This window comes from Primulina huaijiensis, chromosome 6 (assembly GCF_012295235.1).
Source record: "Primulina huaijiensis isolate GDHJ02 chromosome 6, ASM1229523v2, whole genome shotgun sequence".
Lineage (NCBI taxonomy): Eukaryota > Viridiplantae > Streptophyta > Magnoliopsida > Lamiales > Gesneriaceae > Primulina > Primulina huaijiensis.
In genome coordinates, this window is record NC_133311.1 from 23,712,016 (window position 1) to 23,725,425 (window position 13,410).

General features: G+C 37.3%; 3 protein-coding genes across 5 annotated transcripts; 2 read left to right on the forward strand and 1 right to left on the reverse strand.

Annotated features, from left to right (window-relative positions):
• Positions 1-601: 601 nt before the first annotated feature.
• LOC140978582 (urease) lies at positions 602-6,952 on the reverse strand. Its single transcript, XM_073443748.1, has 18 exons — positions 6,660-6,952; positions 6,014-6,087; positions 5,747-5,792; positions 5,529-5,634; positions 4,919-5,061; positions 4,378-4,488; positions 3,983-4,146; positions 3,506-3,884; positions 3,326-3,434; positions 2,946-3,085; positions 2,676-2,813; positions 2,504-2,595; positions 2,303-2,432; positions 2,029-2,187; positions 1,687-1,854; positions 1,421-1,555; positions 1,066-1,137; positions 602-984 (listed from the first exon to the last, which is right to left on the reverse strand). Exons 1-18 carry the CDS (start codon positions 6,783-6,785, stop codon positions 763-765), a joined length of 2,514 nt encoding a protein of 837 aa, XP_073299849.1. The 5' UTR covers positions 6,786-6,952; the 3' UTR covers positions 602-762.
• A 277-nt stretch (positions 6,953-7,229) lies between these two features.
• Positions 7,230-11,367, forward strand: LOC140978583 (NADH dehydrogenase [ubiquinone] flavoprotein 1, mitochondrial). 3 transcript variants are annotated; one of them, XM_073443749.1, is made up of 3 exons: positions 7,230-7,380; positions 9,398-10,882; positions 11,134-11,367. In XM_073443749.1, exons 1-2 carry the CDS (start codon positions 7,378-7,380, stop codon positions 10,859-10,861), a joined length of 1,467 nt encoding a protein of 488 aa, XP_073299850.1. In that variant the 5' UTR covers positions 7,230-7,377; the 3' UTR covers positions 10,862-10,882; positions 11,134-11,367. The 3 variants fall into 3 exon arrangements, with proteins under 3 accessions (XP_073299850.1, XP_073299851.1, XP_073299852.1); XM_073443750.1 differs by having other exon boundaries at positions 9,398-10,872; positions 11,121-11,367; XM_073443751.1 differs by having other exon boundaries at positions 9,398-10,872.
• A 579-nt stretch (positions 11,368-11,946) lies between these two features.
• LOC140979914 (uncharacterized) lies at positions 11,947-13,304 on the forward strand. The gene is made up of 2 exons (XM_073445561.1): positions 11,947-12,175; positions 12,499-13,304. The coding sequence occupies exons 1-2, from the start codon at positions 12,101-12,103 to the stop codon at positions 13,249-13,251; spliced, it is 828 nt and encodes a 275-aa protein (XP_073301662.1). The 5' UTR covers positions 11,947-12,100; the 3' UTR covers positions 13,252-13,304.
• The last annotated feature ends 106 nt before the right edge of the window (positions 13,305-13,410 follow it).

The window sequence follows — 13,410 nt, forward strand, 5'->3', positions numbered from 1 at the left end:
AGATTATGACCAATAGATCACTCTGTATATCCATTTCTAAAATAAAATTAACAAGAAAAAGAGAGTTGGGAAATGCCAAGCATCCAACGCATGGTAAGTAAAACTACAGAGAACACACCCGCCAACTACTGCTCCATTAAACATACTTTATCCCCCAACTTCTCGTCTCGTGTTGACAGGCATATTGCAGTAAAAAAAGACATGGACCTCTACTAGGGGTCACCAATTTTAGATGTCAAGTGGACTTCTCTTAAAACGTGTTAATTGAGCTCTTTGAAAATTTCTATTTGTGGATCTACTATTTAAACAGTACAAATAAAATGAAACATTAATTCTCGAGCTCGATGTCTCTGAGACCGAGACATCAAAATTCAAGCTTGGCTCAAGAGACCATTCGAGCTACTCAAACCCGTATTCGAATCGAGCTGATTGGTCTAAGATTGGGTTGTTATCCTCACTGCAGTGCTTGAACGAATTTAGAATGTTCTTAGACGAACAAAGCATTGCCAAATCATTTGGATCAGGGAGGCGAGACATGCAGCAAGGAAAGCTTGGTAGTCTGGTTTTTTAAATAAAGTGGATTTCAGTTTTGTGTAGTTCATGAAGATCCAACAGTAGCCACTCGATTGAATTTCGTAATTGTCTTCAAATCGTATCAAAACAACGGCCCAATCCCCATTGACAATGCAGCAACAAATGTTGCAGTTGTTTGCATATTATTCCAATGACAATATTACCTAAATAAAGGAGCTTGTAAGGGATCTAGAAAAGGAAATAATTCCGAGAGAGCGGAACAACGTCGGCTGCTGTGCAGGCAAGAACCTCACCATCTGCTGTCACCGTGTATGTCTCTGGATCAACTGTGATGTCTGGAAGGGTGTCGTTGAGCTTCATGTCGAGCTTTGTGAGTTTCCTCACATTGCCTACGGCTTCCACCCGTTTATCAAGTCCGTATAGCTCTTTCACCCCAGAGTCTAGAGCCACCTGTGAATGGGGTGCCAGTGCGCAAAGATGACATAAGCAATCATGAGAATAGAGAAGGAGAAAACTAAGAGAGAGCCATACCTTGCTGACAAAAGAAATTGAATTAGCACTCCCAGCTTTGCCAAATGCTCCAAACATTGGCCTCATGGTGACCTGTAATAACTTGTATTTGTTAACCTGATCAAGAATATTCATATTTGGCCTAATTTGGGTTTCAATCCATTTACATGATAACCAAGGCGACACATTTTCTACCAAATTAATTAAATGGTGTCCAGATAATTATGTCCCAAAGCATCACAAAAGCTAAAATTACAAAGCAACCACCTCTATCGGATGGAGAGTGCTATCTAGAGTATTCAACTTAATAAGCCGAGGGTGAAATATACCGCTGATAAATCAACTCAAGTTTAGAATTAAGTAGCATCATCGTTACCGGTTCTGGAGTTGGGATGCTTGCATTTGGATCGCCCATGTCAGACCATGCTATAGTTCCACCTTTGATCACCATTTCTGGCTTAGCACCAAAGAATGAGGGCTTCCACAAAACAAGATCAGCCAACTTTCCCACCTGTAGCCGAGTCATATCTTCAATTTTTAGATGCATGTGTAAAATATTTGGGATAACATGGATACACTATCTTTATAGAAGCCTCAACTCATTTTCACGATTGACGACGTTAGAAGTTATATTTATTCTACCTCAAGTGAACCAACAAAATCAGAAATTCCACAAGCTATAGCAGGATTGATTGTGTACTTTGCAATGTATCTCCTGATCCGAAAATTATCATTTTCTGATGGGTTGCAGTCAACTGGCCCTCTCACTAACTTCATTTTGTGACCGGTTTGCCAAGTTCTGCAAATTACCTGTCAAGAAAAGAATATTCATAACGTTGAATTTGATATGGAAAAAATTTTAAACCCTAAATTTTGTCACTGTGAGCAGCAATATCTTGTTTGATCGGTGTGAGCACCTATTGCTCTCATTGGAAGTGTGACAAGGCAAATGTAGAGAAAGCCAAAGGTTGGAGGAGAAACCACCTCTCCGATACGACCCATGGCCTGCGAATCAGAAGATATGATACTAATTGCACCCATATCATGCAATATATCTTCTGCAGCTATCGTTTCAGCACGAATTCGTGACTCAGCAAAAGCGACATCCTCTCTGATGTCCTTGTCAAGGTGATGGCAGACCATCTGCAGAAGGATGTATTTTCACCATACCGAGGATATAAATTTCTACTTTTTTCTTCTGGTTAGGTACTAACCAACAAGCGAAGTCGTCCATTAGTATTTTAGGATATTCACTTACAAGCATGTCAAGATGCTCATCCACTGTATTGGAAGTAAATGGGCGTGTAGGATTAGTTGACGAGGGGAGAACATTTTTTACACCACAAACTTTAATGATATCTGGAGCATGACCACCACCTGCCCCTTCACTGCGTAAATGTCAATACCTCACACATACACAACCTAGAGAGGATCCAAGAAAGGAGGTCGAATTTATTACCTGTGGTAAGTATGAATGGTACGACCTTCAAATGCTGCAATGGTATGCTCCACAAACCCAGATTCATTTAATGTGTCCGTATGGATATTGACCTATCCAATCTTATCATACATAAATTAAATATTTAAAAACCATGGAGAGGCTTAATCTGGCGTAATGAAGCAGCAGATACCTGAACATCGTATTCTTCTGCAACAGACAAACATCTATCAATTACTGCTGGAGTTGTTCCCCAGTCCTCATGAAGCTTTAATCCAATCGCACCAGCCTTGATTACTTCATGTAAGCCTTCTGCTTTCGCTGTGTTTCCCTATTTGAGGCAAAAAGAGTGATAACACAGTATCAACACTCACGAGTCTCAGTTGGGACGGCAACAAACTGAAGCTGAAATCAGGAAGGCTTGTAAAATGTGTGAACTTATAACATAGAGCACAGTTCCTACTTTTCCTGTGAAACCAAAATTGAGGGGTAAATTGTCTGTCGATTGCAACATTAGTTTCATGTGAAATGGTGCAGGTGTACAAGTCGTAGCACGAGTTCCATCAGCAGGCCCTGTACCACCTCCCACCAATGTAGTGATGCCTACACACATTTAATAATAATTAATAACAAAAATATGCAAAGAAAAGTATACGTTAACAAGATGTATTGACTGCACTTTATAAGAACTGAAAGTGAAGCAGACGTGCGTCTTTACACACACTGCAGGAAAAAAATTAAAAAAAGAAAAGAAAAAAGACATGCATCTTTATCAGTAAATGATTTTTTAAACATGTTCAGTATAAATAAAATTAGAAAAAATCAAGGTCAGAGAAATCTCACCACTTGTTATTGCTTCAAATGCCAATTGAGGGCATATAAAATGCACATGGCAATCTATAGCTCCCGCGGTAACAATCATTCCTTCTCCGGCTATAACCTCAGTATTTACCTATTCAGAAAAATTAATGTAATTAGAGACTAAACGTAAAAAATGCATGTCCAAGTGGATCGTGGACTCACTCCTATTATCATATTGCTCACGACTCCATTCATGATATCTGGATTGCCTGCTTTTCCAAGAGAAGCAATATTACCATCTTTAATGCCTATATCAGCCTTAAAGATTCCAGTATAATCAACTATCACAGCGTTTGTGATAACAGTATCCAAACAATCCAACGAACAATATCCACAAGCCTGTCCCATTCCATCTCTCAGAACTTTTCCACCACCAAATACACACTCATCCCCATACACAGTAGAATCTCTTTCAATTTCTGCAATTAAATCAGTGTCTCCCAGCCGAATTTTGTCGCCAGTGGTGGGGCCATACATATTAGCATAGGTTTCACGATGCATTGAATGGGAAAAAGGAGATCCTTCATCAATGACACCTTCTCTGAAAAATCACAGACAGCATATTCATAACCACAAGAATGGATTCAAATTTATCCAAATTCAAAAACTGAAAAAAAATTGTATGAGGAGCTATCTGACGTTGCATTTGTTTCCTCCAGAACACCAAATCCTCCTTCATGTACAGTTTTCATCACTTCAGTAATTTTGGTTTCATCCACCATACCATCAACGATTCTATTTCCTCCCCTAATAACTTGTGTACCTCCAATCCTGACAAGAATAACACTTTTGGAGTCCCCTGGCTGACAAAACCAATTTTAAATTTTAATAAACCAAAAAAATGAATTGAGGCAACATCATCCGAAATACTTTTACTTCGATATAACAATTGAATTTGAAATTGAAATACGTTAAATATAAATTGCAAACTTTATTTTGTAGATGTAGCAGATATTTATGATGATTTGATTTATAAATGAAAACTTTGTCCATGGAACTGCTAAGTCCAAAATACAGTAGGTCAAAACTTAAACCTCAAAACGTGTAGCTGTCCCAGCTGGGATATTTAGCCGCATGCCATATGCTTTCCTCCGATCGAAAACCAAATATGGATTGACCTCAATGAAGTGATAATGACTCCCAACCTGGAAATGAAAATAAATAAATATCGAAAAAATACAGCCCAAACATATTTATGTGATCAGCTAACAAATTCAGCTGTTATTTAGTTGATCATCAATTAATTAGGCAAGAAAATAGAAGCTATTATCGAAGAGAAAGGAACATTGAATCAATAACCAGTGACCATGGAGTTGCATACCCAGAAAAAACGTGACTGATAATCTGAAGATAAGGTCCGGATGCAGAGTAAAAACTAATTGGCCAAAGCGCAAACTTTCTTAACAAAATTATGTTTTCCTTCTCCAAATTTTAATTCATAAAACACTACGAGTTCCGTATAAACAATACACTAGGCATTGTTCTGACACCAAGTTTGAGTAAAACATATAGCATGCTGACGTTAATATATATAAAAGAAGAGAAAAATTGAAACAAAGTTTTACGAATGAGTACCTGAATTGGCCTGTCTCCAGTGTTAGTAACTTTGAGAACTATGCATTTTCTTCCAGAGTTGATTAAAATTTGGCCTGGCCTAACTATTAATTCACCAGGAATTTTAGCATCTGAAACTTCTGGAAACCTGTCCACAGAAGGAACTGCAATCCAAATGAACATTATACTTCAATAGCAAATTATACAAAAATTGGTTTCCACCCCATAAAAAACAGAAATGATAACAAATTACGATTCTATAGCCAATTAAATAATATTCTACGTACTGAGTTGTTTCAGGTCGTGTTTTTTGAGGTGAAGAGCAATTCTTGCCATCTCAACAGATGGGCAACAGGACAACGGGAAATTAATGAAAACATTTGCTATGACATATGTGCTATAGGCTTCTGATGGAAAGATATAACTTCCATGGCTTTGTCACACAAATTTTGGATTAAATTTATTCTCAAAGAGTAAATAATAAGTAGAAATTTAGTCCATTCAACTTAAGTCCTTTGAGGAACAATGGCAATTTGCTAAGCTAAAGAATACTGGTTTCTAGAAGGGATGAACTAATGGCCTGGCATTAGTTGATAAAAACACAAGAAAGGCCATTTAGCCAGATAATCACCTGGAAGAAAGGATCCATGTAAAGCCAGCTCCAGGTTTCCATTTTCACTTGATATAGGATCATGGATTGTGATCAACTTTGTCCCATCATGAAAAGTCCCCTCAACCTATATGTGCAATCATGAGCTAAATTTACTTTATCAAAATATAATAAGTTACCGAGTGAATATAATTGCAAAAGGTAACATAATACTTCCTCAAAACAATCAGGATTAATACCTGAACCGTATGCAGAAGATAATGAACAGATGGGAGAACTTGTCTTCTGCAAATACAAGAAATCTTTAAATTATTTGATTGCTGCCGACATTCATCGAACACTGTTCTCTATAATTCATAGAACTTCTTGAAAACAATCAACAATTAGCGGCTCTGGAATATTTCATGTTCATATTCACATTTCTGACTAAGAACAAGGTCATCCGCAGCCTGCCTGAAACTATGAAGTTAAGGAAAAAACAAGAACAAAATATGTAACACTATTACCTTCCCAACAACTGCCTCCCAAGATCCATCAACTCCACAACACTCTTATCACCATTGCGCACAAATTCCAATATCTATTCACCAACAACAAAGTTTACATCAAAGGCAAGCTAATGCTCTGTTTGAAGTCACCATTCAATTAGAAAATCACCTAGGAAAACATGGTCTTTGGTTTTTTGATACACAGCAAAAGGAAAAAAATTCTGACCCATTTGTATGAGCAGTTATAATTTCAAAAGGTTAAATTTCTTGAATCCATGAAATGCTATTGCAGAATTTTTCTAAAATATAAAGGATGATGCTTACTCTTACTCTTTTTGAAATAAAAGAGTGAAAAAAGAAAAAATCTAATATCTTACTATTTCTCTTTTTTTCTCTACTATGTTTGATTACAAAAGAATTGGCTTTAATCAAATTCGTTGGATTTCATTAATGAATAGAAATCGTTGAGCATTATCAATTTATCATATTGTAACAATGTTTTTTTTTTTTTTTGAATCAATATTGTAACAATGTTAACTCCAGGCATTAATCAGAAAACCATATATAAAAGCAGCAATAAATCGGAACATGGGTGTCAACAAAATAAACAATGTTGTAAGGTTTTTAAAATCCTCGGGACGGTAAAGCTTCAAGAAAGCAATACCTGAGATGATATAAGAGCAACAGATTCAGCGTGATTGAGTCTTAATCCACGAGCCAAACGCTTCTGGGCTAATGCTCCAGCATTGTGGAGCATCAATTTGTCCATTTCTCTGGGTGACAATTTCATGTCAGCAAATGAAGTGATTTTGAAGTAAAATATCGATTTGAGACAAGTAAATTTAGGGTTAATCGCCAAGTCAGAGGCTGAGATAGAGATTCTGAGACAGTGAAGAGAAGAGAGGAGAAGAGCTCAGAGGAGGCTGGTCAATGAGGTCATTTTCAAACAGATTTCAGACCAACAATATAAAATAAGGTGTGTTTGTTTATATTTGATTTGCTATGGATCATCAAGTTGCTGTTATTATTAATTAAATATAATATAATATAATATAATATAATATAATATAATATAATATATACGGAACAGAACTTGGGCCGGGTGGGTCAATTCAGAGGAACCAAGACAAAATCCCAAATTAATTAAAAATCAGCCGAATTCAGAGATACGCCAATTTTACAATTACTAGGAATATTTTATTAAAATTATTTATAATTAAATATTATTATTTTTTATACCAAAAACTTCGTCCACCGTTCTATCCCATTGCTTATCGACGGAATTATTCGACGACTCGCATCCTGACCGTAGGATTGCCCTCACCACCTGTTCCAATTTGATAATCAGCCCCATCGCCGATCGGACGACTGTTTCATGCGTCATGGTATGTATTTGTCCCAATCATATCGATGGATCAATTTTTTTTTTTGTTTTGTATGTCTGAAGAAGTTTATATAGTTTGGATCTCGGTTGTGGAAATGGTATAAAAAAAAAAAAGACGAGATTTTGACTTTTGAAATTATCAATTTGTTTTTCGAAGCCTTAATTTTGTTTTATTTGATTAATGCACCTTTAGGGTTCTTGTTGTGAGTCCAGTAATTTATTTATCTCTGTGCGTTTGGATGGAGCTATATAAAAGAGTTTCAAATCCTTTATTCTAATCTCGAGGCAAAGGGATACATTATATTTGAGATATGGAATGACCTCAAATCCGCTCGTCCAAATGCACTTTGGGAGTTTTTTGGTATCACATTAACATAGTCGTCAAAGGCGAGGACCTTGTGCCTGGTATCTTAGGCGCAGCGATTCACTAAGGCGAGTTCAGATGCTCGCCTGGTATAGCCTTGGAAGTTCAATCAGGCGCTCTTAATTACTTGTTTAAAACGAAAAGCCCAAGCCCACCCTAACAACACAACACCGGAATAAGAAGAAGAAAGCGCTGAACAGAAGAATGAGGTGATGACATCTACATCCATAACAACCAGAAAAAGACCGATTTCACATATTTTGGATGATGATGAAGAAGAAATTGGTGTTATCAAGAAAATGATGAAGACTAAGAAGAATACAAGTCCGAAAGTTTTGGGACTCCGATGATTCGATGAAAGAAAATGAACTTGATTTGGATGATTGAAGAATTTTAATCATGTTAATCATTACTATGAATTTATTAATTATTTTTTGTTTTGAATGAGATCGTGACTTAATTATTTCAAATTAATATATTTATTCTCAGATGAATATATTTTTTAAAAAATGTAAAAATGTGCATCTTGTTTCAATAAGGCGCGCGGCGCCTCGCCTTGCGTCTCAGGCTCCATGGCCCTTGTGCGCCTTGGTGGGCCTTGTGCCCTGGACAACTTTGAGATTGCAATTCTTTATTAGTTTTACTTGTTTGACTTGCATACAATGTTGAATTTAGGAAATTTGCTATCAGTTAGCAACAATTGCAGGAAATTTAGATTTAAATTTTTATAATCACTCCATCTGAGCTGTGACTGCCCAGTAATATCTTGGTTAAAGTTTATTACTCCACTGTTGGCTCAAGGGAGGGAGATCCACCCTTGATAATACCAGAGAAATGAGTAGTCTTGGGTTTTTACTTAAGAGGATAATATTTAAGCGAACTGAAAATAATGAATGTGTGTTCTGTCTTATCATTGTTTATTGGGATTATATACAAATTCAGTTCAGTAGGGTTTTCTAGGACAGGGAATTCGAGAATCAGGTTTGCTAAAGGCCTTGAGGATATGTGCCAAAACTCAGGCTAATGAAGTCTTAAATTTGTAGATGACTATTGTTTGATTTTATCCACTCTTAATCCAAGATAATCATGATTTTTTATGTGCCAGGTTTGTTTCAGTTATATTTATTCGAACAAATGCCACTAACTCTTGCACATGGGAGAGAGTTCCAGTTTCCTGTTTTCGTTTCAGTCCCTGGTCTCATTTAGGATGTTGATGTGCCAAGTTAATTCACTGGATTAATTTTTATTTTCACACAAACACGTTGCTCTATGTGAGTCTGTAATAAATTACGAGGAAGCACCAGGCATTATTTGGAAAAGTAGCTAGCATTATGTTTATCACCCCCTTACGCACTTTTTTGAGTTTATTGTTAGTGATATTTAGTTTTTATTTTGCGTTATATAATGATGGTAACAGCTTTCCTCATAGTTGGGATTTCTGCAGCTACCTCTGTACTGCAGGTCTGGTTTGGAGAATGATTGCCTTTTGTGATGTTTTGGGTTGCAGTTACTCATAGTATGCTACGCATTTGTAATTTCTTCAGTGAAGAAATGTGGATATGAGTTTTTTTTCCTTGCAACATTAACTGCTAGCCCTGCATACCTCTTTATTATGCATTCAAATTATGCTATTCTTTCGTCTTTGTTTTGACAGGCACGTATAAAGAGCATTCTTTTTCTGCAAAGAACTGCTTTGGTTCGGAGGTCCAGCGAAAATTGGGGCCTGGCAACTAGATTTTTCGGTACCACCCAGGCTGCGACAACTTCTTCTACACCACAGCCTCCTCCACCTCCACCTCCTCCAGAAAAAACCCACTTCGGTGGCCTTAAAGACGAGGATCGCATTTTTACGAATGTATATGGCATACATGATCCTTTTCTCAAAGGCGCCATGAAACGTGGAGACTGGTATCGGACAAAAGATCTGGTGCTCAAGGGTGCTGACTGGATTGTCAATGACATGAAGAAATCTGGTCTTCGTGGACGTGGTGGAGCTGGTTTTCCTTCTGGTCTTAAATGGTCCTTTATGCCCAAGACTTCTGATGGCCGCCCATCATATCTTGTTGTTAATGCCGATGAAAGTGAACCTGGAACATGCAAAGATAGAGAAATCATGCGCCACGATCCACACAAATTACTTGAAGGTTGTCTAATTGCTGGAGTAGGAATGAGGGCGTCAGCTGCATATATTTACATTCGAGGTGAATATGTTAATGAAAGGAAGAACCTTGAGAAGGCCAGGAAAGAAGCTTATGAAGCTGGATTTTTGGGGAAGAATGCCTGTGGATCAGGTTATGATTTTGACGTACATATCCACTTTGGTGCGGGGGCTTATATTTGTGGTGAAGAGACAGCTCTTCTGGAGAGCCTCGAGGGTAAGCAAGGAAAACCTAGGTTGAAGCCACCCTTTCCAGCCAATGCAGGACTATATGGCTGCCCCACTACCGTTACAAATGTCGAAACAGTGGCTGTTTCACCCACCATACTAAGGCGTGGACCTGAATGGTTTGCCAGTTTTGGGAGAAAAAACAATTCCGGAACAAAACTTTTTTGCATCTCCGGTCACGTAAACAAGCCTTGCACAGTTGAAGAGGAGATGAGTATACCATTGAGAGAGCTCCTAGAACGACACTGCGGAGGTGTTCGGGGAGGATGGGACAACTTACTCGCTGTTATACCTGGTGGCTCGTCAGTTCCATTACTTCCCAAGAACATATGTGAGGATGTGCTCATGGATTTTGATGCACTCAAGGCTGTTCAGTCGGGATTGGGAACTGCTGCTGTCATTGTAATGGATAAGTCAACTGATGTAGTAGACGCTATAGCTCGACTCTCTTACTTCTACAAGCATGAGAGTTGTGGTCAGTGTACACCTTGTAGAGAAGGCACAGGATGGCTCTGGATGATCATGGAGAGATTGAAGGTGGGAAATGCGAAATTGGAGGAGATCGACATGCTTCACGAGGTGACCAAGCAAATTGAAGGCCACACAATCTGTGCCTTGGGCGATGCTGCTGCTTGGCCGGTTCAGGGGCTTATCAGGCACTTTAGACCAGAACTTGAAAGAAGGATCAGGGAGCGAGCAGATAGAGAGTTACAACTGGCTGCTGCTGCTTAATTCTTTCTCAGGTTTGTGCTAGTAACAAATTTTCATTTGCTTGGAAGATCTTTGACCTCCGACTCTAAAGAGTGCTCGCTAAATGTTCTTAAGTTTGATGCATGAACTGCACAATGCTCTGAAAACTGCTCCTCGTGGGGTCCGAAAGACCGTTATCAAAGTTTTGAGTTTTTGGAGATTCTGTGTAAATGAACTAGTAGTACTTTTGCTCTTCCACTTCGGATTAAAATAACCTCAAACATCGATATCTGTTTTGTAGGAAAGCAGCACAGTCTCTATCAGATGCAGCTGAATAAACATCGACGAAGTGGAGCATTTAAGATGTATTTGAACAACGACATAAGGGATAGAGATGAAATATTGTCTGATCAACATTTTTATGTTTGTCTTAAGAACCTCGCAACCGATTTGTCTGTCAATAATTTGAACAGCTCGTCAACATCTTTATTCTCAGACATTTGTTGGTTAATAATTAATTACCGAGAGTGATTGTGTGTTGCCATAAACAGTTGGTATTATGATCCACTTTTGTGTTTCGACCATCAAGGAGCTCGGCTGCTCGCTCTATAATAACATATCAAGTCTTAATCGACTGACGAGGCAGGTGTCGGGAAAGCATTTTCATTCAATGGCGTATGAATTATTCATGCTGTGGTTGTCGGATACAATTAGCTAATATCTAAAACGTAATTATTTTGGAAGGATAAAGGGAGCAATTGCAAGCAAGGGGGAGCTCATGGGTAGCTTCAGGTGACTTTCAAAGAAGTAGTGTAAAGTTCGATCGTTTTTCATATATTATCTTACGGTTAATTGTTTTTATATATAAATTATTTATACATATGTATCATTTTATTAAATTACTTCAAAATTGCATTCCACTTTTCTAAATAAAAATCCAACATTGCAAAAAATATGTTCTAGTGCTTTGATGGAGATCTTTTAGTTGTCTGTATTAATTACAAAATTATTTGACACTTTACTAAAACTAAAAAAATGTGTTGAATGTTCGTATCGTTTGAGTTGAGGGCTATCAAATTAAAAATAATGGTCCACGCATGCAGACAACCTTCCTTCACCTAATCTCATCATGTATTTCGATTAAGGTGCCTATTCCTTTGGCTTCGATTCAAAATTTTCCAAGTCTTGAGAAACATTTGGCAAAATACATGGATATTTAGAATTCTCGAGTATTTTCTTTAAGACGGATTCGAATTTTTCAGTTTTACAAAATAACGAGAAATGAAAGTTCTCACGAATTTCCTTTGGAGGCTTCCTAGCAAGATCTTGAATTCTGGGATTTCTCTATTGAATATGGTATGAATTTTGCTCACATGACTAATGAATGGGTTTCACTTTGCCGTGCATTGTGGGCGAAAAATCCGCGTTTATATATATTAGCATAACATTAGCGTTTGTATGTATGTCTATTTGATTTTTGGATCAGGTATCATCATGTTCATGTTACAGATTAGAAAGAAAAGTTTGCAATACTTATAAACATCAATGGCTCATAATTTACGTACAGTTTCTTTTTTAATATTGTCGATCTTGAAGATTTATTAGCTACAAAAAAATTTGAATCTTTCTGCCATGTAAATATATCAATCATCACTCAATTTTGGCTTGAAAATCTACAGAAGACAAGTCCAAATACGGAAACAATGAGCAAACGACGCCGTCCTCTGCATACTTGTGGGGCATCAATCTTAGCAATTGGCCACAATGCACTAACAAAAGCACAAGATTTTGATGAACCGTTGGGATCGATGGCAAAAAGAGCTGTCTCGTGCTTTGACACGTTTTTCCCTTTTATATACACCATACTCTATCAATGGCTAGCAATGCTATCTTTCATTGATGATCACATCCTCAATATTGAGCATACAGTGGAGTTCGTTTTCCCTCCATCCAAGTGTCTCTTTGATAAGATGGATGTTCTTGTCTGTGATGCAGAAGTTTTACCGGAGAAATTTGATGATATTATGAGAAGAGTTAGTATGATTGTGCATAAATTCCCATTTATTGATTGGGTTTTTGGTTTTGTAATTTCATGGTTGCATTTTCTTGTTTCCATTTTGAATCTCTGGGGTTCAAAAGATGTTGTTACAAGGGTTGGTGCTAATTGCAATAGCGTCGAGGAAAAAGAAGCTTCAAATTCAAAGAATTTTAAAGGAATGGAGACATCAGTACTTAAGAGATTGGAGTTTTTTGACGATACACAATCTGATGAAAATTCTTCTCCCATGTTTAAGTCAGCGGTTTCATCTCCATTTCCGGATTTGTCACGAGAGGAGAGTGATGAATTTGGGATAAAGGGTAGCAAGTTGAATTCTATGAAGTGCACGTACAAGGAAATGCTCCAGAGTGGGGACAAGGGAAGATATTGGTGAGGTTGTTTAATAATAGTTTGTGTTGTTTTTATATACTGCAGGAATGAAGTAAAAGGTGAAATTGTTTGAACGAGTAAAGATGGTAACATATTACAAATGTTTTTTTTTTTTTTTTTTTTTTTTTTTTTTTTTTTTTTTTTTTTTTTTTTTTTTTTTTTT

Coding starts and splice junctions, on each gene's coding strand:
- LOC140978582 (XM_073443748.1), bottom strand. CDS start 6,785: ATGAAATTGTCACCCAGAGAAATGGACAAATTGATGCTCCACAATGCT. Junction 2,596..2,675: donor CAGAAGAATACGATGTTCAG/GTATCTGCTGCT, acceptor AAGATTGGATAG/GTCAATATCCATACGGACAC. Junction 1,556..1,686: donor ATTTTGTTGGTTCACTTGAG/GTAGAATAAATA, acceptor ACTCGGCTACAG/GTGGGAAAGTTGGCTGATCT.
- LOC140979914 (XM_073445561.1), top strand. CDS start 12,101: ATGAAAGTTCTCACGAATTTCCTTTGGAGGCTTCCTAGCAAGATCTTG. Junction 12,176..12,498: donor GGATTTCTCTATTGAATATG/GTATGAATTTTG, acceptor GAAAATCTACAG/AAGACAAGTCCAAATACGGA.